Genomic DNA, 26855 nt, shown 5'->3' on the forward strand with positions numbered 1-26855 from the left:
GAGTTAGACTAAAAATGGAAGCTGATAGGATTTGCTTCTTCAATCTAATTTTCATTTTCAATAGATCTGCCAGTGAAACAATAAAAGGTAACAACAGACCAGCAAGTGCAAGACGCCATCTGTTATTACTGTTTGTTTGTTAATGATATGAATCTGTGATGATTTGACCAAAAAGAAGAAAATGTATTGTTATTTTAGACTCTTAGAATTATTTTTCCAATTTCTTTTTCTTATTCTTTCAAATTAAGGTTGATTTCATTAGATGAGGAGAGCCATACCAAGGAATCGAACTTTTCAGGTATTTTATATCATATTATCATTACTCCATAAGTGCTGTAACACTTGGGGTATTTGTTTGGTTTGGTTTATTTTGTGTATCAGCTTCACCCAGCAAATCCCTATGAATGCATAAAACCAAAGGCCAGGAGAATCTGTTCATCTGTACATGTTACATCCCACTGCATTTCATTCAGTCATTCTCAGACAGGTGAAATAGCTTCTGTTCCAAAGCCTAATTCTTACACGGGGCATGTACCCTTCAAGAGAGGGATCTGCAGGTTTGTAGGTGAGACAAGGGAAGTGTGCCACTTAGCTCACTGGTTTGTTCCAGTCATTAAACTGTAGTCTGTCAAAAACTTGATGAATTCAGTGGAACTTTTGCCCAAAAGCCAGCCAAGATCATGCTCAGCTGCTGCCAATGACCTTATATGTTGTTATTACCCACTGACACAGCCAAGCTCCAATTGGAAGTGCACTGAGAAAGAAAGAGGGGAATAAATACAAGTGACAGAAAGGGAAATTCTGAGTACATGCTAAGAAGCAAGTGCTTGGCAGTGAGGGTGGTGAAGTGCTGTAAAAAGTGGAATTCTTCAAGACGATCTAACTTTTTCTACTAAATTAAGGGAGAATAATTTTAATATGTTATATTTTATCCTTCATTAAGATACTTAAAAGCTACTACATGAAAGTCAAGACTACTCTCAAATCTTTATTTCAGTGAGTTAATTGTATTGATGTCTTGAACTCATCATCTCATCTTTTTTTTTGAAGTTTTTGTTTCCATTCCACTTTACAACATCCCTTTTCAAATATGAAATGAATAGCTGGACAAAAGATTTCTGATGTTGTTCTCACCTGTCATGTTTCTAGAAGGTAAAATCACATTCCTGTTTCTTTATCCAAGAAGAGCATCCCATTTTGCTGCAGCATCGAGTTTGAAGCTCATATCTGTATGCATTATTTACCAAGACTCAGTTCCTTTTAGTCATAGCTTTCCAGGATTGATTTATCTTTTCTACAGCATGGCTTATATTCCTTAGTCCTGGAGATGTAACTCACAACTTGGTGGTATTAAATTCTCCCAGCTCCGGCTACAGAAACCAAATGAGTGGACTGACTGACCACCTCTAATAGTCTGTTAGTTGTTTGCACTTTTTTTTCGGGGAGTGATTTTGTGTTTACTTCCAGATGACTGCTAAAGCCATTGACTAGCAATGGATAAAGCAGTAAGCCTTTCAGATCTAAACTAGAAACACTTCTGCTTTGCAATTATTTCTCCTAACAACGTGTTTTTGACATCTGTTAGTTGTCACATTCCTAATCCATTCAATATGTTTGTTATAGATGTTATGCAGTGCTAACTTTTTTAGCTGGAAGGCTGTGCAGTGCAAAGTCAAATTGTTTCTAAACAAATATCTTTACTGAAAAAAGCTCATAGTTTTATTGAGGAACTAAATTAGCTGGTTTTTTTCAACTAGGTCTTCTTTCCATAAAATCAACAGTAAATTATTAGAGGAGCATTTATTATGCTCACATTCTTTTGCTGGATGCCATACTGAATGGTATTCTGTTAATCTTTTAACTGGGAGTAACAGTGATCTACCAGCCTGTAGTAACTTAGAGTTACTTGAGTCACTCTGTTTAATTGTAGTTGTTGTTTGGGTGGTTTTTTCTAATAAATATGTAGTATTAGAACTTTCCCAGTGTTTTGAAGTTTCACCCATTTTACAATTAATTAGATCAGCTTTATCTTCGAAAAGATATTTTAATATATATGGGTACAAAATCTGACTTACATTTTCTTAGCAGATGTTTTCTAGAATCTCAGTTACTTACGAACTGTAAAATTTTTCACCATAATATAAATACTTTATTCTGCCTCTTTCTTTATCAGCCCTAAAAGGAACTGAAGTGTTTTGAAATATTTCTAACTTGTCTTCTGAGTTTTTCCATCTTCATACACCAGCAGGTCTGTGCCAGTGCTAAGGTTCTTTTTCTTAAATTACCCTGTATATTCTAAAGTCATACAGATAAGTGCTTCTAGTGAGGGAGCTGTGTTGCTTCTTAGTTTTCCTCACCAACTACTTCTACTTAATAACTTCTATTTTTTTTATCATTTGCTCTGCATTTTCCCTTACTATACTACAGAAGCTTTTAAGATTGGCTCTATCATGTTTACCACTCAACTAAGGCAGGCTTTGTGCAACAGTTGTACCTTTTTCATTACAGAATTGTGGCCATCCATATCCCACCTGTCCTGAACTTCCCTTTCTGATTTTCTTTCCTCCTCTGCCAGACAGTTTAGGGTTGGGATTTTCCCCTTCAGCTTTGTGCATTGTGCTTTTATGAAAGCACGATGTGTATTTGTTCATGTGTGTTTATCCCTCTCCTGTCTATGTCTATAACTATATAGAGTGTAAACAGATGTGCTCATGATTTCTTAAATGACCAGCTGATTCTTGTGCTAGGAGCACATTTCTGTCCTAGCAAATGTTTATGAAGGTAATGATACAAACAGCAAGCCGTTCTGTTTCCTTTAGTTCTGAACACACCTTGAAGTTCCTCTTGGAAGGGATTGGCAATTCTCTCAAAGGGGTTTGGGATTCAGTTTTTATTTCACAATAACAAATTCTGTTTCATCTTTCTAGCCTCTTGTGTGAGGCTTACAGTGGATAGGCCTTCCAGTTCTCCAGTACTGTAGCCAAACACTTCCTTTGCCTTTAGTGCTACAGACTTAATTGTCTAGGAACTAGATTTCCTCAACAGTTAATAAGGGAGAAAAAGGCATATTCAGCAGTAACTCATCCCTCATGTTTTGCTACATGTCTTAAATGGGGTTAATCACCTGAGGGAGGTATCTTTCTCTTCACTGATAAACAGAATCTAAATGATTGTTTCGACTCCATGTCTCATCTAAGAAGTTTGCTGAGAATTTAAGCCGTGTTTTGTCACCTCTAATAGCCTATAACTCTCAGCTCTACATTTTACTCCCTTTTGGTCTTAGTTCATTTATTTCCCTGCAGAGGAGATGCTGTTATATCCTGACTTGGAGTACCTTGGGTGAAGCCTCCTCCCTGTTCCTAGAGTTTATATCATGAGGAAGAACACATTTTAAGGAGGGCAGTTTAGAGAGTGTCAAGGTCTCAGCGCTTTTTTCCATTTTCCTGAGCTAAGTACAAGCTTCTAAAAGAAATTTCTCTACTTCTGAAGGACTGCTTGTTGCAGTTGCCTTAGTTGGGTGCCCTCAGCCTGGAGAGAGTAGTGTAGCAGGCAGGGACTCCAAGGAAGATCTGCCTCAGGCTGTTACTCAGAAATTTGCCTCATTTGAAATGCTTGTACCCTGGATCATTCATTCATTGTGACCAGGCTCATTTTAAACATGACTCATTTAAAAAGTGAATCTCAACAACCATTGCATGTTGATCTTATAGTGGCATTGTTTATAAGCATGGTCTCCTGCCAAGTGTGATTTGACCTGTTTATGGATCTCAGTTACAGCTGATGATGGCAAGGATGTCATCTCCATGTTGCAAGGACGTTGTAACCACGAGCAGAACTCAGGTGATGACACTTAAGAAAACTGTCTTTACATGTTTACATACTAATTGTCAGTGTACTGCATTTCTTCCTTTGTGGCTTTTAATTTTTCTTTATTTGTTTGGGGTTTTTTTTTTTAGGCGCTATAGATGAGTTATTAGACCTGCAACCTGAAGAAAATGGTATGATATGATTGTGCATGTCTGTTTCATCTGTTTCATTTATTTTTCAATCATAGTAGCCAAGTATACTTTTACTTTTAGATCTTAGAATGAAATAATTCAGCTGAAGTTTTTAAGTAGTGGTAAAACAAACTCAGCAGAGGCACTATTCCTGATGTTACAATATGAAGTAAATCTTATTGAGGATAAAATACCCAATACCAGGTAATTCAAGATTAGGTAGATTGCACTATATCCTATTTGCCCAACTAAAGTTGGTTCCATTGTAAAGTTTAACCCTCCTATAACATTTCACAAATTTTTCATTTTGGTTTCTTAGTTGTTGTGCAACAACACTTGGCAATAAAAAAATAGTTAAACACAAGATGATTTTGTGTTAAAAATGTACATATCAGAAACAAATAATGTAGTCTTCTTAAAGCCGTGTAAGAACTGGTGACTTCTTTCAGACAGAGAGTTAATTAAATCCACTGTGCTGTCTTTATACTTCTGTGAGATCCCTGGCACAGGGGAGCTGGGAGCTTGAGGGAGTGTGCTGTTTTACCAGATAACATACAAAATATCTGGGTTGAAGTTTTATAAGTTTTCATAAGAAGTCAGAGTGTTGTCTATAATTTTTCAGTTGCTTTTCACTTATATATGTCAGAAGAATGAGTAAAAAAAACTTCAACGACCAAAACAATTGTGGCAACTCAAAAAGCAAATGAAGCAAAGAAAAAAATCCCTTTGTGTGGTTTTGTCAGTCAGAGTGAGAGCGTTTGGGGTATTTAGAACACTGCCTTCATGGTAGGTAAAGACATTTGCAAACACCTTGACTTTGGATTTGCCACAGGCATTGTCTTGCAATGGGGGGGAAATTGTCATTGTGGGGAATCACCCAGGAAGGCAGGCACCTGGAAAGTTCCTCATCTGTCTGTAGAAGCAGGCCTAATCTGTAAATAGATACAGTAACAATGACCTCTTTTCTGTGGTTAAAAAAAAGATCAGTGCATGTCTGGTAGTGAAATTTTTTTTCTTCTGGTTTTCTTCTTACTCAGTTCCATTCCTTGTTGGGCCTTCCTATTGGAGATACAGATAATACATATAATTATTGCTTATACAAGCATAGCTGTGTCACTTAGAACACTTTTTTCTTAACTTAAACAGTTAAAATAATACAAAAACTGCTGTGGGGTGTCTGCATTGGCTGAGGATGGCTATGGCACGGTTAAAATATCAGCCACTTGCCCTAATTTTACACATTAGCTTGCTTTAGGCTAATGAATATTGTACTATTTTAAGTGAAGCAGTATAGGCAGAGGTACACTTTCATGTGTGTTTCAGAAGGAAGTCTTTATCATGTGTTGCCAATCATGTACTGTTGTAAATATTTTTAGTTTCTCTTCTCCTTTTTTTCTTAATAGCACTGAAATGAGGTATGTTTACAAAGGAATTGTGAGCATTGCTAGAGGCTTGTTCAAACAACTACAAAAGGAATATAGTCACATTGTTCGTTCAGTGTTTTATTGGAAGGTTTGGATTCTTTTCATGGGCATTTATAAGGTTGGGGCAGCATGTGCAGACAGAAAAAAGGATTTTGACTGAAAATGAGCAGTGAAAACAGAAACAGGAAAAGAAATAATAGAAGATTTACGGGTAAAGTGAGAAAGTCCCTATCATTCTAGTAATCTAGCAGAGATACCACATGAGTAATATCTCGGTAAGCAAGACTGGTTTCTGGATAACCTTTATTGCAAACAAGAGTAAAACTTGCTGCTGCTGCTGCTGCTTACTCAGGTCAGCCTGAGCCTGAACACACCCTATCCTGCCCTGCCACGGGTGCACAGTCCCCACAGGAAGATCAGGAAGATTGCTGAGCCACAGAATGTGTCACTCAGATTCCTGGTGGTCGTACACCCTGCAGCAAGACCTGACTGCTCTTCACATGTAAAGCTTTATGTTGTACTTGCTCCTAAAGTCAAGATGGAGCTCCTGCGGTGGTTCCCCAGATGAAGCAGAGCTTGGCTCTGAGCTGTGCTGCTGCATTTGTTCCGTTCAGGGCACTTGTGGTTACCTGTGGTGTTGGTGCTGTGTCGTAGCAGATCTGCTGCAAATGCTGCTCCCTTTGCATCTCCCCCTGCAAGTTCATGAAGGGGCTTCCTGAGAGAAGCTTTGAGGTGGTGATACCACTTAGAGCTCAGAGTTCTTAAGGGGCTTTGAAATAGCAGGTGTGTTTCCCCAATGGGAGGATTTACCCCTCTGTCTTACCTGCTGAATAATTTGGGGGAATTGGAGGTACTTGAAAAATGTTACTGTTCTTTGCTCTTTATCTGAAGATGGCAGAACAGCCTGAAATTCCATAAGAATAAATTGTTTTCTGTGGTATTTTAGTTATAATCTAGGGGGAACATCAGGAGAATTGACGTGTTTCTAATGGGTTTATTTCTAATTTTTAGGCCCTGTCAGGGAATACAGAGGTATATCAAAATGTGAGTTAGGAAGGAGCTGAATCTCACAGCTGACTAGAGTAATGAATAAAATCACTTTATTGTGTGTTGGTTTATTTGTTTCTTAGCACGTAGGTGTGTGCTGACGCATGAGCCTATTTTAAAACACAGTGTTGTGCTTTTTTCTTCCTCTGACTCAACTTCAACCATTTCATTATAAATTATTACAGCTGTTACCAGGAAACTTTTCTGTGAAGGCTGTTGAATTTCAGTAAAATGGCCTGTTGCAAACACTTGCTACTGTCAGTCTTTTATCCCAACTCGAAAGGGTTAAAAGCATTTTGTAAGTTGAATGCAAATTGGAGAGTTCAGCTTTGAAATTACTCAAACTTTGGAAAACTGAAGTTGCTTCTGTGCCTTACCACAAGTTTGAAACAAGCATAATTAGGATAAACTGATCTGGATTTCAGAAATGTAACATTATCGTCCTTGTTAACCACCATTTTTGTGATCTGCAGACTTCCACAGTGGAGCTCCAAATGCTTCCAAGTAAAATAACACTTGGGGGTCCTTGATAGTTCTTTAACTCTCAGAATATTTTGGAAAGGGATAATGATCCTGGTTACCAGTTTCATATATTTTATGTAACTATTTAACACTTCTAAAATAGGAAAGTAAATTTTTGGCTCAAGTGACCTAAGAGCTTCTTCAGCTGCAGTTCGGGTGCTGGAAAAACTAGCACAGGGAATCAGAAAGAAAATGAGCTCAAATTATTTCTCAGCATCTTATGAGAAGTAAAAAAAATACTATAGCATTGATTGGTGTAGAAATCCAACTCTACAATAGATTAACCCTTTTTATGGGAAAATACCCCAATAATTAAAGCACTGATCAAAAGGTCATAAGGGAGATCTTAAATCCCCAAGTCTTACTTTTTTGGTTTTTTTTGTTTTGTTTATACCATTCAGGGGGTTTTTGAGACTCATATAATGTTTCAAGAAGCAACATAAAAGTAGTATTTTCCAGTGATTGAAATATTAGACTGTGTAATGATTTTGGTATGTTTAATAGATTTTTAAGCATACTTGTAGTATTATTTTTAATGAGAAGCGAGTCTTAACAGCAGTGAGGTTATCTAAGATAATGAAGGAATTATTTGTTTCATAAGGTATAAACCCAGATGTCCTAGAGAATTTAATCTAAAAAGGAAAACAAATATTCATGCAAAAATATTCCATCTCACTTAGCCAATCTAGGCTAGGTATGTTATGCTTTAAAAAGTTCCTTCTTTACTTTGTCTAAAAAAATATATTTATCTTGACTCTCTTGTTCTGAGACAGCTTCAAAGGAAAAGTTTGTGAGATCTTTAGAACCAGAACCTGGTGATAAGGATGACATGGTATTACTAAATGAGATCCTCAACGCCTCCTCCCTGGATGAGGGGGAATTCAGCAAAGAGTGGACAGCTGTTTTTGGATGTGCTGCTGATCTCACCGTGAGCTCCTCAGCTAGAGATGGGGAGAGTGCTTCATCGTCGACAGTACCAGCACCATCAGGCTACTTGCCCTCACAGCTGCTAGACCAAAACATGAATGACCTGCAGTCATCCTTACATGGTGAGAGCTCATCTTCTTCTGTCAGGATGTTGGAGTTAGGGTTTAAAGTATGGTTTTCTGGTATGTAGAAGTGTGGTGAAAGTTTATATTGTGCCATGGCTGCAGAAATAGTGCCTGAAGTTAAAGCAGAATATGGCCTGGGGAAAAGCCACATGAGTAACTTATTTGTTTTGCAGCCTTTCTCATTCACTATTTGAATGGAGTACCCAAAACCTAAAGTCAAGATTACTGTCTTGAATGTTTTCATTGGATTTTCTTGAAATGTTCTGTAGAACTTTGAGATTTTTTTTCCTGAAACAGAAAATACGTTTGAGTGGGTTTTAGTGATTTAATCACAACTGCTGTCTCTCTAAGGTGCCAAGAAACCAAAAATAATTACTGTATTTTGTCTGGGGATACTGTTTTTAAACCATGTAGTGAAAATCAGTTGCATTCTTTTCTTTTTTCGTTTTTTTTTTCTTTTTTCCCTGAAGCATCCTATACCATTGCATGTAGGCATATGGGTCAGGTAGAATGGGTTGTCTTATCCTAGCAACCATATAGGTGGATTTCTCTTGCAGGCTGGTTACTGATGCAACTCTTTTTCTCCTCTTTCTTCTGTGCAATTAATTCTCTTGGCTTTTCCAAACTACTGCTGGGGAAAAGAAAAGAGGGGAACTGGGGCAGAGCTTTCCTGCTGCTGCTTTGGCCTTGAGGAGGGAAGGGAGGGAGGAAGGCAGGCTGGTGATAAACAGCCAACAGCACCTACCTTTATCCTCTGTGCAGTCTGACTGGATCTTCTGTAGGGCTTTGCAAGCTGGAGGGGACCTTGCCTTTTTGGGCTCTGTCCCAAGTAATTTAAATTCTCACTTGGGGAAGAGCAATATAGGAAAGAGTAGCAGGCTGATCCTATCCTGGAGACTGTTTCTTGGAACCCATGCAACTGGAAGAGTCATACGTGATGTAAAATGACCTGTGACATTTTGGCAGGAGTAAGAAAGTCAGATTTATTTTATAATTAATACAGTTACTATCAGTACCCCTAGAGCAAGATACCTCGGTTCATTGGCTTCAGCACTTAGAAGAAAAATAGGAGAATGAAATTTGTAGTGATGCACAGGTTTAGAGGATTTTTTATAAGGTACACGATTTTAAAGCAAATTACTAAAAATAGCAACAGCAATATTATGAGATGGATTTTTTTCCCACAGCTTTATATATTTTTAAATATATTTTACATTTCTATGTATTTTCCTTTTTTAAATGTAAATGGTTTTAAAGGAAAAGTATTTTTAGGTATAAATAGCAAGCAGAGTTGTGCATCCTTTCTGCCGCCTTTCTGACAGGTGGCTGTTATCTTTCATTTGCACTGGCACTGGGTGCAGTGTTAGAGACTTCAAACTCAAAATTCAATGATGTTGCATTCAAGGAATACTAGAAATGGAAAATCCATTCCAGTCAATGTGGTATCCCAAAATCTTTTTGAGTAAAAAAAATAATAAAGGGTAAAATATGTCAGTGTTTTCAATTGGGTTTCCAAGGTTTTGGCAGAAGGTTGTGGTAATTGATGTACCAGCATTTGAAAAGTCAGGGCTAATCAGCTGACTGATTGTATCTGAAAATAATCTTTCTAAGTGTTTTGTTTCTTCTTTCATTTTTCTAAATATTTACAAGTTTTTGGTTTCCTGTTTTTTAGCAGAAGATGAAATTTGGTCCATTTCATGTCTTGTAAAAACTCAGCTTTAATCTTAAACTACATTTCATTTCACTTCACAACTTTTCTTTCCGAATTTGACCTTATCATTAAATATGGGAAAAGAAACTTTTTTTTTAAATACTAACTGGAGTCTAAGCATATCCATACATACAAGTTGAAAATAATAGAAGATATGAATTATATTTTTACTGAGGACTTGTGATACATCTCCTGTATTTCTTTTTTTCCCTAGCTGGTAGGATTACTTAATAATTATTCAGTGTGAGGTGCTACAATATAGCCTCAATGTTGCATACTTCCTGTGTGAATTTGGCCTTGAGACCATAAAGATTCTTAAAACTCACATGCTTAACTTTAAGCACATTAACTTTTCTATTAACTTCAGTGGGATTACTTACTTATTTTACGTTAAGCACACTCATAAATCTTTGGGGCTTTGTTTTCTCTCAGCCTTAGATCTTAATCTGTAAAACAGGCACAATGCTATGCAGGTTATAAACTGTTACGGTCAGGAATTCCCAGCTCAGAGTTTTCTCCGGCTGTATTTATAGGCAGGATCCAGCACAATGGGACTCTGAATTGCTATGGGGCTACCAGGTGCCGGTTTAAAATACATATAAATGTGTGTGTGTGTGTATATACATAATAGAAACAAAGCATGCTCCCATGTATCTTTTAGATTCTCCTCCAGATACGGCTTTGTAATTCAGTTGCCTTTCTACTTTTTCAGAGGGAGCATTGGCTTTCTCTTTTCATGATGTTTATGGCCTCATTTATTTACTTATTCATACCATTAGGGGCTCCTCTTTATCTTCCTTACATGTGCATATATTCTAGTTGGTAAGAAAATGCACAGCTCACCATTTCCATTTCTAAATTTAATCGTTGCAGTGTTGGTGAAGATGCTTGCTGAAGAGCAAGCTGTTTGGTTTCCTTGCTGTCTTGACAATAACCTTTTTGTCTGGTCACGTAACAAAGCCATCCTGTGAACAGGCAAACCAAAACAGGCTTAGGGCCAACAACTGCTTTCGAACTGATAGGCTGTGGTTTGGTTCTGAAAGGCAAAGTTGTTCTCCGTAGCTCACTAAAAATGTAATTCATTAAAGTATTCAACAAAAATTCTGTGTCAGTCTTTCTCACTAGATCACTCATCTCATTATGAAAGCATCATGTATTTTCTGGAGTGTATTTGGTTGGATTTTTTGTTGCTGTTGTTAGGTTCTTCTTGTTTTCTGCGTGGCTCTTGAGCTACCTGCGTTTCATTAAATGACAGCCAGGACACAGCATGTGGTCACGGATGTGCTGCCCTCCAGTCCAGGGACTCAAAAAGAGGGAGGGCTCCAAAGGAGTTCACGGGTCTGAAGTGTTTCACTCCCTGACTTGCTAAGCACACCAGTATAAAGGGACATCAGTGATGTCACAGGGAGCCAGTTCCTGATCTTTCTGAAGTTACTGGGACGTGTACAAAAAGTTTCTGGCACAGCTCCCATTCATTTCTATCAGATTAGGATTTGTCCCTCTTTGTTTAAGCAGATGAATATACCTGTTGTCATTCATTGCCATATCAAACACTTTCTCACAATGCATCTCCAAGCACACAGAAGCATTGCAGTCTACTGTAGTTGTGTATCATGTCCTCCGCCATTCTTGTCTGTAACAAGCAGAGAAAACACCTCCAAAAGTATGTCATTCCAAAGGGGTAATGCCATGCTTTCCATTATTAGTCATTCAGATTTGCTTATTTGAAAGATTAAACTAAAGCCTTAATTTCAGAGGACACAGGCTGGCTCACAAGCCTTTATCACCTTTATCTAGAGCAAATACATGTGAGCACTCTGCATCCAGATTTTTAAGAAGTTTTTGGTTAGTTATAGAGATAGAGAGGATGTTAGTGGTTTTAAATTTCCTTCCTAATTCATGTAATTTTACAGAAAAACTCTTTTTTCCTCTTTTTATAACACAGCTTGAGCTTTAGACCTTTTATAGGCAAGGTAAGATCAGAGAGTGATGAGATTAATCTTCTCAGAGAGAAGGGTTGATGTGACTGATGTGGTTGTTGCATTACCTGTCAGGATGCTGGGTGCCAGTATCTGACAGGACTCCCAAAAGGGCAGAAAGTAAGGGGAGGAAGGACAAAAAGAGTAAAAAACCATGTGAAAGCAAGAACTTGTAGAAAAAAAGAGACTGAATAAGGAAATGGCAACTGGGTGCATAGATTAGCATCCAGTTTGTGATACTGCCAAATTAGATGGATAATTGACCAGGCCAAACTTAAAGGGATATATTAATTAAATTAGAAATACTATCTCCAGTTCTCTAAATGTAATAAAGGGTATGAATTTAAATATCTTAAGCAAGGGACAAAAATTGCTTTGTTTTTTTCATCATTTGTTTCTGCAGTGTACTACCCCTAGTTCATTTTGTCAGCCTGTTCATCTGTCTCTCATTAACTGAGATTTATCATTACTCTTTTGTGGATATAGAATATGCATTTAAGAACATTTCACTTTTTCCTGCATAGTTGCTCTCTTCTTACTGAGAATCTCCTTTCAAATAAAGAGCAAAAAGATACTCATTAAAATGTAGTTTTAAATTAACTTGAGGTAATTAATCTTGAATTTAATTCTTCAGTGTTTTGCAATGAATTATCTTTTTTTTCCAGAGTTCCTTCAAATTTAACTAAAAAATATAGGGTCTCTACATAAGGTTTTGTCTAGAACAATGGATGAAATTAAAGTCTTTGGACTTTGAAAAAATGTATATTAGGTGTGCTATTTCCACCCAAATGTGATTCTTTTCCCTACTGCTGTTTTCAGCTTGATTCCTGAACTGGCCCTTCTGTGAACAAGTACTAACTGTGATTCAGTAAGAGAAACAAAGATCTTTTCTAGGCAGGAGAAAGGTTTGAGAAGAGTATAGTTGCCTGAAGCTGGAGATGGTGAAAGTGATCTACAGATACTCTCTTGTAAAGGGTATTGCTCCTGTGCAGGTCTGACTGCTGACTCTATGTCTACAAGGTCAAGATATGAATGGCCATAAACTGGCCATACTGGTAATACTCTGCTCCTCTGTCTGATGCTTCCAGACACTGGGATGTTGGAGTTAACAAAGTAATTCCTCATGCTAATGCTGCTGTATTATTGAATTTTAGGATGGGCAGCCAGCAGTGTGAGCCCACCATCAATACCACAGCCAGCACAGAAACCACACAGCCTGAATGTGAATGATGACAAGACACCTGTGAAAGGTGATAGTCATGTATTTTTTTTCAGTTACTTGGCTTTTCCTTTTTCGCTCTTGTATCTTGTATAGTGTCTGATGTCTTCTCAGTCATTGTGGTAACAGAACTTATTTTTGTAGTAGCTATAGCTCAATCTTGTGCTCTGTGATTATTCTGTTTCACCTTAATTAGGTGTATGGTATGTGTGTGTGTATATATATTTTCAGTAGGTTTAGTGCTAATAGCATGTCAAAAGAGTAATCTACTATATAACAAAGGAGTTGAAGCTCCAGTTTCTTTAACGTACTTTAATTTTGAGTTGCACAGAATAGAATCTGCATGCACTTTTGTCTGAGCTAAACAATGTTTTTAAGCTCTAAGATTTAGCATTGTAGCTAAAATACAGGCTGCTGATAAGGCAGAAGAGCCCTAACTGCAAAATTTTTTGATAAGCATACATGATATCAGTAATCATCTGTTTAAAACTTAATTCAGTTGTTGCAACCGAGGCAAGAGTGCATAGTCCTGCCATCTACTGAGAAAAAGGCCTGCTGATTTTTGACTAGGATTTTCTGAATAACCGAACCAGAATTACGTTGAATTCCGTTGCCAGTTGGCAGGCAATTCTGTGCATTCACATTTGATGATACAGAAGCAAGGGGTGATGTATTCCTTCTCCTGAGATTTTTCAGCTGAGCAGAAAAAAACCAAAAGAGGGTTGAGGTGTTTTGGAAACTGTTTTGGAAATCAGTGCAATTATGCAGCCACAGGACTGGCACCAACAAAAGGAGTGGCCTTCAGCTATTTGGGAATCCGTGTTTCTGAAAGTGGCAGGTACCAAGAGGAGTGTCATGTCAGGCAGAGCCTATTTTGTCTGTGAATACTTTGTGTTGCAAAGAAAGCTTTCATGTGCCATTATCTCTCTTGAGAGAAGAGCATATCTTATTTCACTATCAGTATAATACATGCTGGGCATAGGGCCACAAAAACAAAGCAAGTGGAGATGTATCTTCTTCATAGCAGCCAAAGTTGTTACTGCTTTCACCTGAACATCTGCCCAGTTGGAATAAAAGCAGGCAGGAGACCTCTGAAATGCATATATCAATGTGGACACAGAGGTACCATAGTCCTGCTGCTATTGGATATATTCCCTATTCACATTTTGTCTATATCCATCAGAATTATACTAGAAGCTGTACTGGGGGCTGCCTATCAAATATAACCCCTCTTGTTCTCTCTCCAGCCTTTACACTAAAACTTCATTCCAGATGAGAAATGACCTTGTTGGTTGCATACAGGGGAGACAGAACAGTCACATGAACTGGATTTAGGCAAAGGAATTTGCTCCTGTAAGAGAAGTTGAAAGTAAAATTTGCCTTCACTTTCCTTTTGCTTGTTTGCAGGCATGCAGGGGCACACTCAAATACCTTTCACGAAACAAAGCTAGACAGAGTGAGATTGTTTCTATTTCTAGTTAAAGTGTTCCTATACTTATCGTGGCAGGAGCCATATAAAATACATAGCAGACATGTAAAACACTCACTAAAAACACTTTAGTAAAGTTCTATATTCTGACAAAGATAGTGTTTTAAAATGCAATCACTCATTCTGATTTTCTTGTCAGAAGTGCTCTTGGTAATAAATCAAACAATAGCATGGCATTTGTTTGACCTCAGTCAGACATTCAGTCAGTTTTGTTTTAAAATAACTGACAAGTCTGTGCATTTTTTTTTTTCCAGAATCTACAAAGAATCCTAAAGACTTGACTGCTTGGTTCAGTCTCTTTGCTGACCTTGACCCATTATCCAATCCTGATGCTGTTGGGAAAACTGATAAAGAACATGAATTGCTTAATGCATGAGTCAGCTGCCTCTGGTAACTCACATTCTTCCCTTCATCAACACTATTTTGGAGTTTAAAAAAACTAAATGAAAATTAGTATGCTGTTGTGAAACTATAAAGTATGTGCCATGATAATAAAAGTAAAGGGAATTAATCCCCTTTTCTATAGGTACAGTTATTTGCTCTTGTTTTGTATAAAGAGTTCGCATTTATTTTCTATGTGGACTTACAAAAATGAGGTTAAGAATTAGGGCAGATTTCTTGCCAAATTAGATTGTCTGCTGAAACACTGTCTTTGCCTGGGGTGATGTGGAGCTAATACCAGAGTGAAATACAAATTGCAAACCTATTTTTTTATAATGTTTCTTGAGTAAATTAAAAAAAAATCATGTAACTGAAGAGGCTGCATGAGTCAAACATCTATCATGTATATAATATTACTGCTACGTTAAAATGTCAACTGAATTTGTTTTGTTAGTACTCACAGTTGAAAAACCTGTGCTGGAGCTAATTATTGAAGAAGTAAATTTGGGTCTGTGCAGCCATCGAAACTGTGCCCTTTCCAATCTAACTTATTAGACAAACTGCACTATGTAAAGAGAAGTCATGCCCAGGAGGCTTCTTTTTCTGAGTTTTTTCTCCATTGCACCAACAGAATTTGCACCTGTTTGCAGAAGTTTCTTGGAACTGATGCTTTACCATGCCTTCAATCAATTTCTGTTTCTCTTCTGAGAATTTTTCATCCAGTTTATTTCAGAAGCATGTGTTATTTTAAGCTTGTTGTGACATTATCTCTTTAATAAAATGATTTTGACAAAACCCACAACTTTATTCCCACTGGAATGCTGTTGTGCTGTTGAACTGATACATGACAAGCATCTGAAGATAAAGATGACCAGTTTGTAGAACCCTTTGTTTCTGAATAACAATGCTGTAGGAAGGACAGTGAAAAAATTTGAACTCAATGTGGTGTCCCTTTGCTTCCCTGCAAAAGAAGGGGAAAAGGCTCATAGAACTATAAAGGTTGGAAACGGCCTCCAAGACTATTGAGTCCAACTTTGCAACAAACAGTTCCCCTGCCAACTAAACCACAGCGCACATTCAGTCCATGTCTGGTTGTCTTTCAAACGCTTCCAGGACTGGTGACTCCATCACCTTCCTCAGCAGCCCATTCCAATGCCTGACCACCCCTTCAGTGAAGAAATTCTTCCAGATGTCCAACCTGGACATCCCCAGGTGCATGCTGAGGATGTGGCAGTAGCCAGTTAGGATCACAAGCTCTATGTACTGTATGGGACCTGCTTTACAATTTATTATATTCAGCTTTTTTTAATTTGCTTGATTTTCCTCATACATTGGTGAAGCATTTCACCACCAGTTACCTGTACACTCAGTTAATCCCTGCTACATGGTCTAATAGGTAACTAAGTACCTGGAAATAACTATATAAATGTACAAGTTCACTGAATTGGCCAACGTCTTCTAGAGCACAGCAGAGCACTGTTGGATGTGTGCACTGGGCAGCAGTAATGTGGATTTGGTGCCTCCCATCTAAAAAGCCACATGCTTTTAGATGCCACAGGCTCTGGTCAGTCCAACGTCACAGTGGCTGTGAGGCTGGACTGAGCAGAGTTCATCAGGCTCAACCCTCAACAAGCTTTAAGCACCCTGTTCAAACTGTCATGTTCATTATCCCATCCCATAACCTGGGGCATCAAAGTACTTGGTTGTTACCAGCGAAGTTCTTCAGACGCTTAGCAGTGGATTTTCATGTCTAATGGGAGAAGATGGTCTGATCTTTTCTTTGCACAGGCCCCAGCTCAGCTGGAGCCCAGAGGTGTGTAAGACCTGGAATCTGATGTCCGTGCCATACTCTTTTTAAAGGTAAAACTTGGTTCCTTCCACATTTGCCACTTTGATACTGGCAGCTCCTTGCTCAGTGAGCTGTCTTTTCTGCACTCTGTAACTTTCTTGAGCGCTTAGAGGGGGCTGAATTCACAATTTCGGGCTGCAGTTCTGGCAGTAAATAAGACATCTACAACAGGGCTTAACTGGGAAATACCAAGGGTTTACAGTGGGGTGCATTACACTTCAGAGTGCGAGTTTGTACTCGGAGACTGTTTGCCTGAAATCCTCTTCATTCCAAAATGTAATTATCTGCAATGCCAAAAATGTTAGTGTCAGGCGCTCGAAGGAGAGCCAGGCTGCTCTTCAGCCCAGCTGGGTTACCACAAAATCATTAAACAGATTCTTGCAACTTTAAGCAAGTCTGTGGCTGCTAAATTTGCTGTGGATTACATTTGTCTGAATAGTTTCTAAAACACTTGTGGACAAGCTACTCCAGCATTTTTTAGTAGCTGCAGCAGTTAGGTGAAAAGCAGAGAAGAGGCTGTAGGTGAGTTCAAAACAGCCAATTAACTGTTCTTAAAGGTTCAAAAAAAAGTTTGTTCTTTAGGTCACAGATTCTAGACTTCCAGGATTTAAAAAAAAAAACAAAACAAAAAAAACCCCACAACACACAACAACCCAATCAAGACAAGGCACAAAAACTCAAACTCCTGCCTTGGCTGGGAAAATTAAGAGCATTGTGGAGGTTCAACTAATGATGTTCTAAATCCTTACCCTGTTTTTAGGTAGGAAAGCATCCCTTTCACACAAGGCAAACCATATGTGCAGGGTTTTTTCCTTTCTGTCCTCCTCACATAAACTGCACTACCAAATAGTTCATATTTAGCACTGAGGTCTTGTAGTATGTAATTTTTGAAATTACTTAAACTTTGAACATTTTAAAATGAAATGAAAAAATTCATTTTTTTCACACTTTCAAATGAAAAACACACACACACACAAAAAAAAACCAACACAGAGGTATTTAAAATGTAATTGGTTTTGCCTAAAAAAAAGCAAGTGAAATCCCTGTGTGCAATGTATTATCATCATAAAGATTTAATGACGTTGAAAAGGAGAGCAGGAAAGCTACCATCCTGCAAATAGACATTATTAATGCAAAGTACAGAGTTACAAACAATACTTCCCTACTACCAAAGAAGTGTCTGGCACATGCTCAGCAGCAGCCTGCGCCACTGAGAGGATTGTCTGTGCTGTGCTTTCAGGCTTGGGACAACAGGGCACTTTGTCATCCTGGTAAAATTACAGATTGATTTTTCTACACACATAACGTTCATCTTGATTTAATATGCTTCATTCCAGTTGCATATTCTGGTTCAGTAGTGGATTGTTTTAAAATAAAAACAGCTGCAGAACCCCTATGGCAGATGAAAACAGTGGCAATTGATTAGCTGTCTTTATTGTGAAGTTTATTAAATTTGATGTAATTGATTCTGATGATTCAAGGTTTCTACAAATCTCAGAGCAGCTGCTTCAGAGGAATTGGTCTGTGAGCCTTGGCAATTGAATAGCTCAAAGAAAAAACTAACAAGTAACTTTTTAAAGTAACTTTTCTGGCCTTCTGAAATGACCATGATTTCTTTCAACAGAGTAGAACAGGACTTACCTTGTTCCTTTCTGCTATTTCCATATCCAGCATTGCATGGACATAACACTGATGTACTTTGGAGCAGGACCATTTGGCTACAAGCAGCCACCTGCCTTCCCCAAACATCCTTTTAAATTCTCTTCAAACGTTAAGGGCTGCATGTGCTAGGAAAAAGTGGGACCACCTGCGCAACAAGGTGACCAGCAAGCAGCTTTTCTCCAAGTGGCAATACAGGAAATGTCATGGCCTACAAGCCCTGACAGAATCTGAGCTCTGGAAAGGCTCAGCAAGAGTAGGTGGTTGATGTGAGAACGCAGCACCAGGTGCTGGCACCATGTCGCCTTTTCTGGGGCCTCTGTCGATGGCATCCTTCCACCACATCCCTCTGAGTGCTGGGGGATACTGGATGAACAGCACCCAGGAATGAATGTGGCTGTACTGTCCAGTTTTGCTGTTGAGGATACGTGGAGTCGAATAGCCCCAGAGCACAGCAAGGACAGCTGGAAGATCTCACCTTCTCTCAGTGTGGTTCCCCAAAGATGATCAGATGTCAGAGCAGCAGCAAGAATGAACATGGTATGGATGCAGCTGCCAGTGTACTGGGTCCTTTCTCACTTCTTCAAGCTTCCTTCAAAGCACTTATTGCAAATCCCCTTTTGGTTAGCCTACTCTTACAACTTCTGCTCCCTGTAAATGTCTTATTTTTAAACAAGCCACCATATGGGGGAGGCAGGAAGCAGAACAACCACCAGGCTTGCCAACAGCCCAAGCAGCAGAGGCTTTGCCTCAGCTGAGCAGCAGCAATGCTGAGATGGTCTGGCACCTCACTGGCCGACCAAGCACGACAGAGCTGCTGGGAGTGCCGTCCTCCCTCTGCGTGTGCTCAGCCCGGCACCGCGCACGCACACAGAGCCTCTCCTGGGACAGTAAACAAGGGCACCATGGCCAAACAGGCCCTGCAGGGTACCCAGCCAGCCGCCAGCACCAAGGCAGACTGGCCCTGCAGTCAGTCAGACCATTACCTGGCCATTCATTAACAGTGCTCTCCCAAGCCTAAAATTGGCTTTTCCCCTCACTGACTAATTACAAACCAGTATAGCCCTCCCTTTAAGTCAGACAAAGTACTTGCCAGCACAGGAGCTCTCCCTGCCGGCGTGGGTCCAGGGGAGGGCCACGAAACCAGTCAGGGCAGGAGCAGCTGTCCTGTGAAGAAAGGCTGAGAGAGCTGGGGTTATTCAGCCTGGGCTCCAGAAGCCTCTGTAGGGAGACTTTACTGTGGGGCTTTCTTTTCAATATATATACAGTTTGTAAGAAAGACTGAGACAGAGTTTACTGGGGCCTAGGGACAAGGGGCAGGCTTTTAGCTGAAAGAGTGTAGGGTTTAGATTGCAACTAAGAGAGTTTTTTTGTGGTGAGACATTGGAACTGTTTGGCCAGGGAAATGACAGATACCCCAGCCCTGGAAATGTTCAAGGTCTGGTTCAATGGGACTATGAAGACCCTCATCTTGTAAAAAAAAGTCCGTGGCAGAGGGGTTTGACTAAAGACATTTAGAGGTCTCTGCCAAGACAAACTATTCTGCGAGTCCATGACCAAGTGAGGAGGCCGCTGCTTGCCACACAGCAGTGTTCAGCTCCCAGCAGCTGCATCAACTTTTAACTCTCTTCTACAATAGCAAAAGCTTGATGGGCCCAGCCTTGTAATTAATCCCTAGTGGGTTGGAAGTTTGGGCTGCTTGCAAAAAAATTGCAAAATTTAAATTCAGAGTAGCATGCTGCAGCTTGGAGATGGAAGCCTGGCTGATGCTACCTGCCAGCTATTTACACTGGTTGCTGCTGGAATCCTTTTTGGGATAGGGAATACCCACCAATAAATAAGGAAAAAAAGTAGATAGGCAGTTTTAGAAGAGAGAGCAGACATACCTAAGCTGTTAAAGAAGTTACAGCCAGTCTTCTCTTTAAACTGAAGTCTTTCATCTGTCCCAGAAAATTACTCTGCAGGGTGTTTATTTTGGACTTCCACAGCTGTAATGGCAGCAGGAAAGGCCTGAGGACAGGTGCTGGAAGCCATATGCTTGCTTCATCAACAGGCTGGAGCAAGGTAAAAAACAACTTTTAAAGTGCTACACAACTAAATCATCCAACCCTGTCTCCATCTAGGTGGGTGGATAACAGCTGGCTGCAGGAAACAAGCATGCTGCATGTAACAGGAGCAGAATGCAACAAGGAAAAAGCCCAAACTCCTATGATTCCAAGTACAATCCTCAGAATAAACCCTTGACGCATAAAATACAGGAACTGAAATCATGTTACAGCTGTTACAGCTGCTTATTTTTCTGGACTGTTTGGCAATCTGTGTGATGCTTCCATAATTGTCTCTGCCTTGAACTTGCCTGCCAGAATACTAAAGCCTGACAGCAGAGAGCAGCCCTCACTGTGGCAGGTGAGAGTTTGATTTTTCAGAAAGAATTTTAGAAAACAACCGAAAGAATGAGAAAAGCCCCATGGGCGACTTTTCCGATCTGTGGTTCAGCTGGGTCTTGGGCTGACCCAGCCCTTTCTGCAAGGTTTTCCCTGGATTTGGAATCAGCAGCCATAGCTGCAAGAGCCAAAGGCACAGGAGCAATTCAAGGCTCTTCCCCCAAAATGCCAGTCTATGCTCTGAAGTCACAGAAGCCTGCCCGGGCCTATGAGCATCCCAAACCCATCTAAACATGGACCACTACTGTCCTAGCAGTATTCCCAGCTGGAAAAGAGTCTGCAATGGCACTGATCTGGCTGAAAACTTGCCACCCTCCCCCCACCACCAAAAAAACCCCAACATGTTTGAGGCAGCAAGCAGAGGCCACAGAGGGGCGTGAGGCTGCGCAGTGGGGAGATGCCAGCAGCACTGCCACAGCCCTCTGCAAGACCTGTGGTCACCTCTGCTTGTCACCAAACCACAGCCAAGCTCACATGCAAGATTCTCACAGCCATTGCTGCTCTCCATGTAGGGAGATGATTACAAGATGCCTTACTTGAACAAAATCTTCCTTTTGTTAATTCTAAACCTTCCTTCCCACCCTGCAGCACTGAGCACTTTGCAGCTTTTGCTTTCATTTCTGAGGGAAGTGACCCGGGTCTCCTTGGAGGCAGGAGACCTCTTGGCCTCACCAGTCTTTGCAATGTTCATAAGTTACTAGTGCTGGCCAGACCTCAGCGTGCAGGTCCATCTCACCGCTCCAGTTTAAGCCATGGCAATGTTGCCAAAACAAAGTATAAAAGGAAACAAGATTAAAAAGCAAACAAGCATACAGGAAGAAAGACTGCACTGACATTGCTTTACTGCCCCTCTCTTGCCCCCCATCTGTTTTATCAGCTCATCCTGCTAGCAAATATTAAATACAATTGAAAACCACTAAAAATCCATAATGATAATTTTTGTACTTGAGATTTGGAGGAGCAGATTGAATTGTCTGTCCTGGGGTGGTTTCTAATGAACAGTGAAGCTTGTCTATAAGTGGTTTGGGTTCCCCTCTCTGTTCCCCATAAACATGTGAAGTATTTAATGCAGGGCTTAATTGAGGTATATAATGTTTTCTTTAATGGTTATTGAATTGAAAAAAGGACAGTTTCAAGATACAAGAAAATGCTTTTATGGCCTCAAAATTAAGTCCTGTTGTGTAGCAGCACCAGTACAAACCAAGTTCTTTTCTTCAAGGGCCAAGTGCCAAAGTGAAACAAGTGCCTTTCTTCAGGAAAGATTAATCCAATATATACACCATCAGCAATCTCAAAATCTCTGTGAAGATTTAAATCTCTTAAGTTTCTGCATCAGGGCCTATCAGAAAAAAACCCCCGAACACCTGACCCATGACAGCATCAAAGTAGCTTGGGGCCACTCTTACTGACTCAGGTGATGATGTTCCTGCCCCCAGTGTACATCACCACCACGGTGCTGCCAGAACTCCCAACAGCTGCAGGAGTCAGGTTTGCAGGTTTTCCCCCCGCTTCGCAACAAGGAGACAACATCTCCTCGTCATCAGTGATGGTGGAAATGAGACTCCCATGCAGGAGGGGCCTGCAGAGCCTCTACCTACCGTGGTGGGAAACGGAAACTTCCACGATGCTGAAGCCTGATGGAAAACAGCTCCTGCTCTGGCAAACCTGCACCCACAGGACAGAGCCAGTGCCACAAAGCCCCTGGGCCAGACAGACGTAGCAGTTTGTTGTCCAGTCTGGAGGTGTATTTTCTCACTTACTGAATATAAAGTCAAGTCATGATACAGAGCAGCATTCAGCCAGGAAAGACAAATGGACAGATTGCAATCTACAGATGGCCTGATTTAGAGAACAACAGGCTAATACTCCTCTGGAGTATTAAGGCATCTGCTGTGTTCCTAACCCAAGGAACATCCTGTACGTACCAATACAGACATACAAGGTTACCCTCCAAATCAGGGGGCTAGGGTGCCTTTGCTTTCCCATTGTTTAGAAAGTGCAAGACTTACTATTACCATCTTCATCACTCTCCTACCCAAAAGGTTTAGTATTCTCCTGCAGAAGAGGAAACACAGAAAATCCTCCCTAGAAGAAAACAGATTTCTTAGGTATTCAACTCAGAAAGTGCTTAAATTATGTCCTTGGATTTCTTCCCTAGAATCAAAACCAGATCCACCATTGTACCCAAACTCATTTCATGAAGAAGAGCTCCTGAATGAAGTGACAAACCTTAAAATACACCTCCATGCTCCATCCAAAAAATAACCATGCAGTGAAAGTATGGTACAATCTCTGTACTGTCACAGAGATGGAAAGCTACATCTGAAGCTTCCTGGATTTTCAGCAACAGACATCAAAATGAATGGTTCTCAGCATTCTCAGGATGTACAATGAACTAGAATCCAAAAGAATCACAAAAGCAGATTTAAGCACTTTCCCCCCCCCATTTCCTAATAACAGTATTTAGTTTCCAAGGCAATATCCTTTTCAAATCTTTCAAAAGAATGAATTCTTAATTCCCTATGTAACGAGCCCAAGGACAGCACCAACCTTACGGAAAGGGAGGCTGCTACCCACCCTCTGAGAAACCTCTGTATCACAGAGATAGGGCACAACCAGAAATTCTTATCCAAATAAAACTCAGAAAGGGAGTAATTGCATCACCCAGCCTTTTGGAAGCAAACTTTAACAGGACGTCTAGTTTCTTTCAGCTTTCTCCTCCTTAGAGGAAAAAAAAAAAACCTGTCGGTAAAAATCTCAAGAGCACTCAGATCTCACCTGTGGAAATCAAGTGGGCACCCGGTTTTAGTTAATATGACTTATGCCTGGGAGTCTGGGATTTAGAGGATGCTATTTACTTCATAATTATTTTGAGAAGTAGAAGTTAAAAACATAGGTACAAGAAATAGATTACCATGCGTTTTACTTATGCTCTGAGCAAACCCTATTTTCAACCAACAGCTACACAAATCACTGAAAAGTTTAACCAGACACTTCACTGTGTGCATCCACAAAAATGATCTCTCACACACACCCTTACTTTTCTATAGGCACAGTTATTAGCCTAACTGCGCTTTGTTATGAAGCTCAGTCTCTAATTCAACAGGGGGAAGAGATTACATGACCCTCTCATCTCCCAGGCTTCCAGCTCCTCTGCCTCTGAGCTTTGCAGGCTACAGATCAAGGCAGCCTAAGAATTTCCCATAAGAACTTCTCACAATCTGAGATAAATTTTCAGCTATTTAAAAATGGGGTCACCTCTCCATCCAGCTTCATCTAATTGCTCTTCTTTCTTGTCAATAAATTGAATTTGCAGTTTAACTTACATGTTCACTCACTTCCAGTGTGGCCTTTACTGAGGAGACTCCCTACCTCCTCTCAGCCCCACTTGAGTAAAGTATTATTTCTGTGACCTGCTGCACTCCAAAAAGACAACTCCTACTCACCAATTTCTTACCACCTCTCCATAATTATGGTGCTATAAGAGGAGGTGCCAAAATCAAAAGAACTAATAAAGCTGCTCAATACCTCTATCTTACTGGAGACCTTATTCATGTTTGACACACCAAAAATTTCCAGAAGCCAAAAGTCACCCTCAAAAAGCTATTCCAGACAGTTTAAAAGATGTGCTAACACCCTAGTTGAAAATATTGCACCATGTGCTTCTTTAGTGAGGCAAGAATTCTTGGGTAGTTATAAAATTCCACCTCTTTACCATCAACTGAAATGTAAAATGCCCCAAATAATCACAAGTTAGTAAGGCTTATAAAAACCATATTTGGGCACATCCTTTGCAAAACCATCTCATTTTAAATATATCAGTTCTTGAAAAAAAGTCCTTCCTTGCATGTTGGCCCAGTAATTAATTATACTTAGTGCTAAAACAAATCCATGTTTTTTGTATGAATTTATCTACCTTCATCTTCTTACTGCTTAATATTCCATGTCTGCTAAACTTAAAGCTCATTAGTAAGTATTTCCTATGTGTAGGTATTTGCTAACTGAAATTAAGTCACTCTTCAACCATCAGGTTAATCATGCTGAGCTCCTACACAGCCGCCTTCTGGTTTTTCCAGTACTCTATTCCTATAGCTCTTCCCTGAGCCTTTTACAGTCTCTCCCAAACTAGAGTTTTCCAGGGCTGGTTACACTAATGCAAACAGAAAAAAAGATACACACATTTTAACTGCGTGTCAGTGTTTGATCAAACAACTTCCTTCGGCCAAGTACCAAGTATGGATGACTGTACGTGTAATGCATGTACTTTCCCAGCTTTAGTTCACTTTTTCCTTGCTTTTAGGTTCTGGACATATACAGTAGGAGCCTCAGTTATTTCCTCCCAGCTGAGTCGCTACAAATCTGTGTTTTCACAGCTATATTTTGCACGGCAAGGCAGGCTGTTTTACAACAGTAATTATGTAGACTTCTATTGGTTATCTGTTACCTCCAAACTGTTTGGCTTGTACCTCAAGTAACGTCTGAAGGTCCCAATCCACTACCCTGGAGGAAGGCCAGGGTAGGATGATCTGGTTTGCTAAGCACTGATGGTGTTTACTTGAAAAAATTAGAGCTGTTGGCTGACATCACAATTTCTCTTACTCATGTTACTCCTTATACTTTATATACTGTGAAGATACTGAAACTCTATCATTGTACCAGTATCTGGCCGTTCCCAAGAGCTAACTTGTCAGGAAGCCAGAAATCACTTCCCAGACAGCACCGTTTCCTAAAAGAAGCAGGTTGTCCCCTACCTCAGCATACACAGCCAAGGGCCCTCCTTACACAGACCTGCAGTCTCTGAAGCATTCACTTCCAGAGGCACAAATTACTAGAAAACATATGTTCAAGCTAAGATCTTTTATCCACAAAACAGGCACTCAAGGCAAAATTATTTCATTAGCTCTCTATTCTCAATGATATTCAGACTCCTTGTTTTGGTTTCAGGGAAGACAAAGGCAGCGAGTTCCACACAGCACAGAAAGTGTGGCTCATGGAAAAAAATCCAAAATGTGACTAACAAGGTAAGGCCTAGGTTCATGGTGATGCTCAAAAGCTCCCTGTGACACAAACTACATTGCATCTCTGCAGGGCAAGCCACATGCTTTTGTCAAAGCACTTCCTGAGAAAACACCCTCCCACTCAAGGACAGCCTGAAACTGCTGCAGCCAAATACATTTAGGGGACAGGACAGTGACAAAGCTACTCCTAGGAACTCCTTCAAGCTGATGATGAAATGGCTGAAATGAAGCCATTTCTGACTGAAGGACACCAAGCATGCTCGTAGGTGGGTGGGACCACAGAAACACAGAATAGGCTGCGTGGGAAGGGACCCACAAGGGTCACTGAAGTCCAACTTCTCGCCCTGCACAGGACTTTACTAATAAAGTTCCAGTTAATGTTTTTAACATAGTCACACAGAAACTTACAATCTTTGGGATGCTGTAAACTTAAAATTACCACTGTCTGATGACAATAAGCACTAATCCATTCTTGATGGTTAATGCCACAGTGCTCTTCAGTAAACACTGACTTTGGAGGATTTACATGTATTTAAATATTATACTTCTTTCTTCCTCCTTCCCCCTCACCCCCATCTGGAAAGAATTATTCTGCAAGTCAAATGACAATCATTTGAGTCATATAAAACAACATGAAACCAAGACTGTCAGTAGATTTATACCACGTCCTTTAGGAGTTTAGTTTAGTTTCACATAGTGAAACATCTAATGGCTTTCATCATTTTCAGCAGATAATCTGAAATTAGCCATACCACAAACAAACCAGCAGATACACAGTTTCAAATAACTCTTAACTGACTTCTCTTTCCTGTGCTATGTAGAAATAGAGCATGCCATTTAAAGCATATTTAAACATTCAGCTATTTTTAGGGTTTTTCCCCGCTTCTGAGTACAGCGTTATGCAAAAACTAATAGATAAGAGATTATCTTATTCTAGAAGACATAGCACACTAGTCATACAGGGCTGACATTACTCTAGATGTAAATTTGGAACGATATTAAAATTTAATCTCCTTCTATGGGGTTTCATACACAGTTTCCAAAACAAATAAATGAACCACTG

At 39.9% G+C, this 26855-nt stretch overlaps 1 protein-coding gene across 5 annotated transcripts in view; it reads left to right on the forward strand.

Annotated features, from left to right (window-relative positions):
- The window catches only part of ICA1 (islet cell autoantigen 1), a 66498-nt gene extending 50878 nt beyond the window's left edge, over positions 1 to 15620 (forward strand). For 3 of the 5 annotated variants that reach the window (XM_040059826.2, XM_040059849.2, XM_040059840.2), the window contains 6 exons: positions 249 to 298; positions 3772 to 3840; positions 3957 to 3998; positions 7765 to 8040; positions 12888 to 12983; positions 14696 to 15620. In XM_040059826.2, the coding sequence (XP_039915760.1) occupies positions 249 to 298; positions 3772 to 3840; positions 3957 to 3998; positions 7765 to 8040; positions 12888 to 12983; positions 14696 to 14817 (655 nt within the window). In that variant the 3' untranslated portion in view covers positions 14818 to 15620. The remainder of the gene's footprint in view (positions 1 to 248; positions 299 to 3771; positions 3841 to 3956; positions 3999 to 7764; positions 8041 to 12887; positions 12984 to 14695) is intronic. The other 2 variants (XM_040059831.2, XM_040059853.2) reach the window with 2 other exon arrangements.
- The last annotated feature ends 11235 nt before the right edge of the window (positions 15621 to 26855 follow it).

Source organism: Hirundo rustica, chromosome 1, assembly GCF_015227805.2.
Source record: "Hirundo rustica isolate bHirRus1 chromosome 1, bHirRus1.pri.v3, whole genome shotgun sequence".
Taxonomy (NCBI): domain Eukaryota; kingdom Metazoa; phylum Chordata; class Aves; order Passeriformes; family Hirundinidae; genus Hirundo; species Hirundo rustica.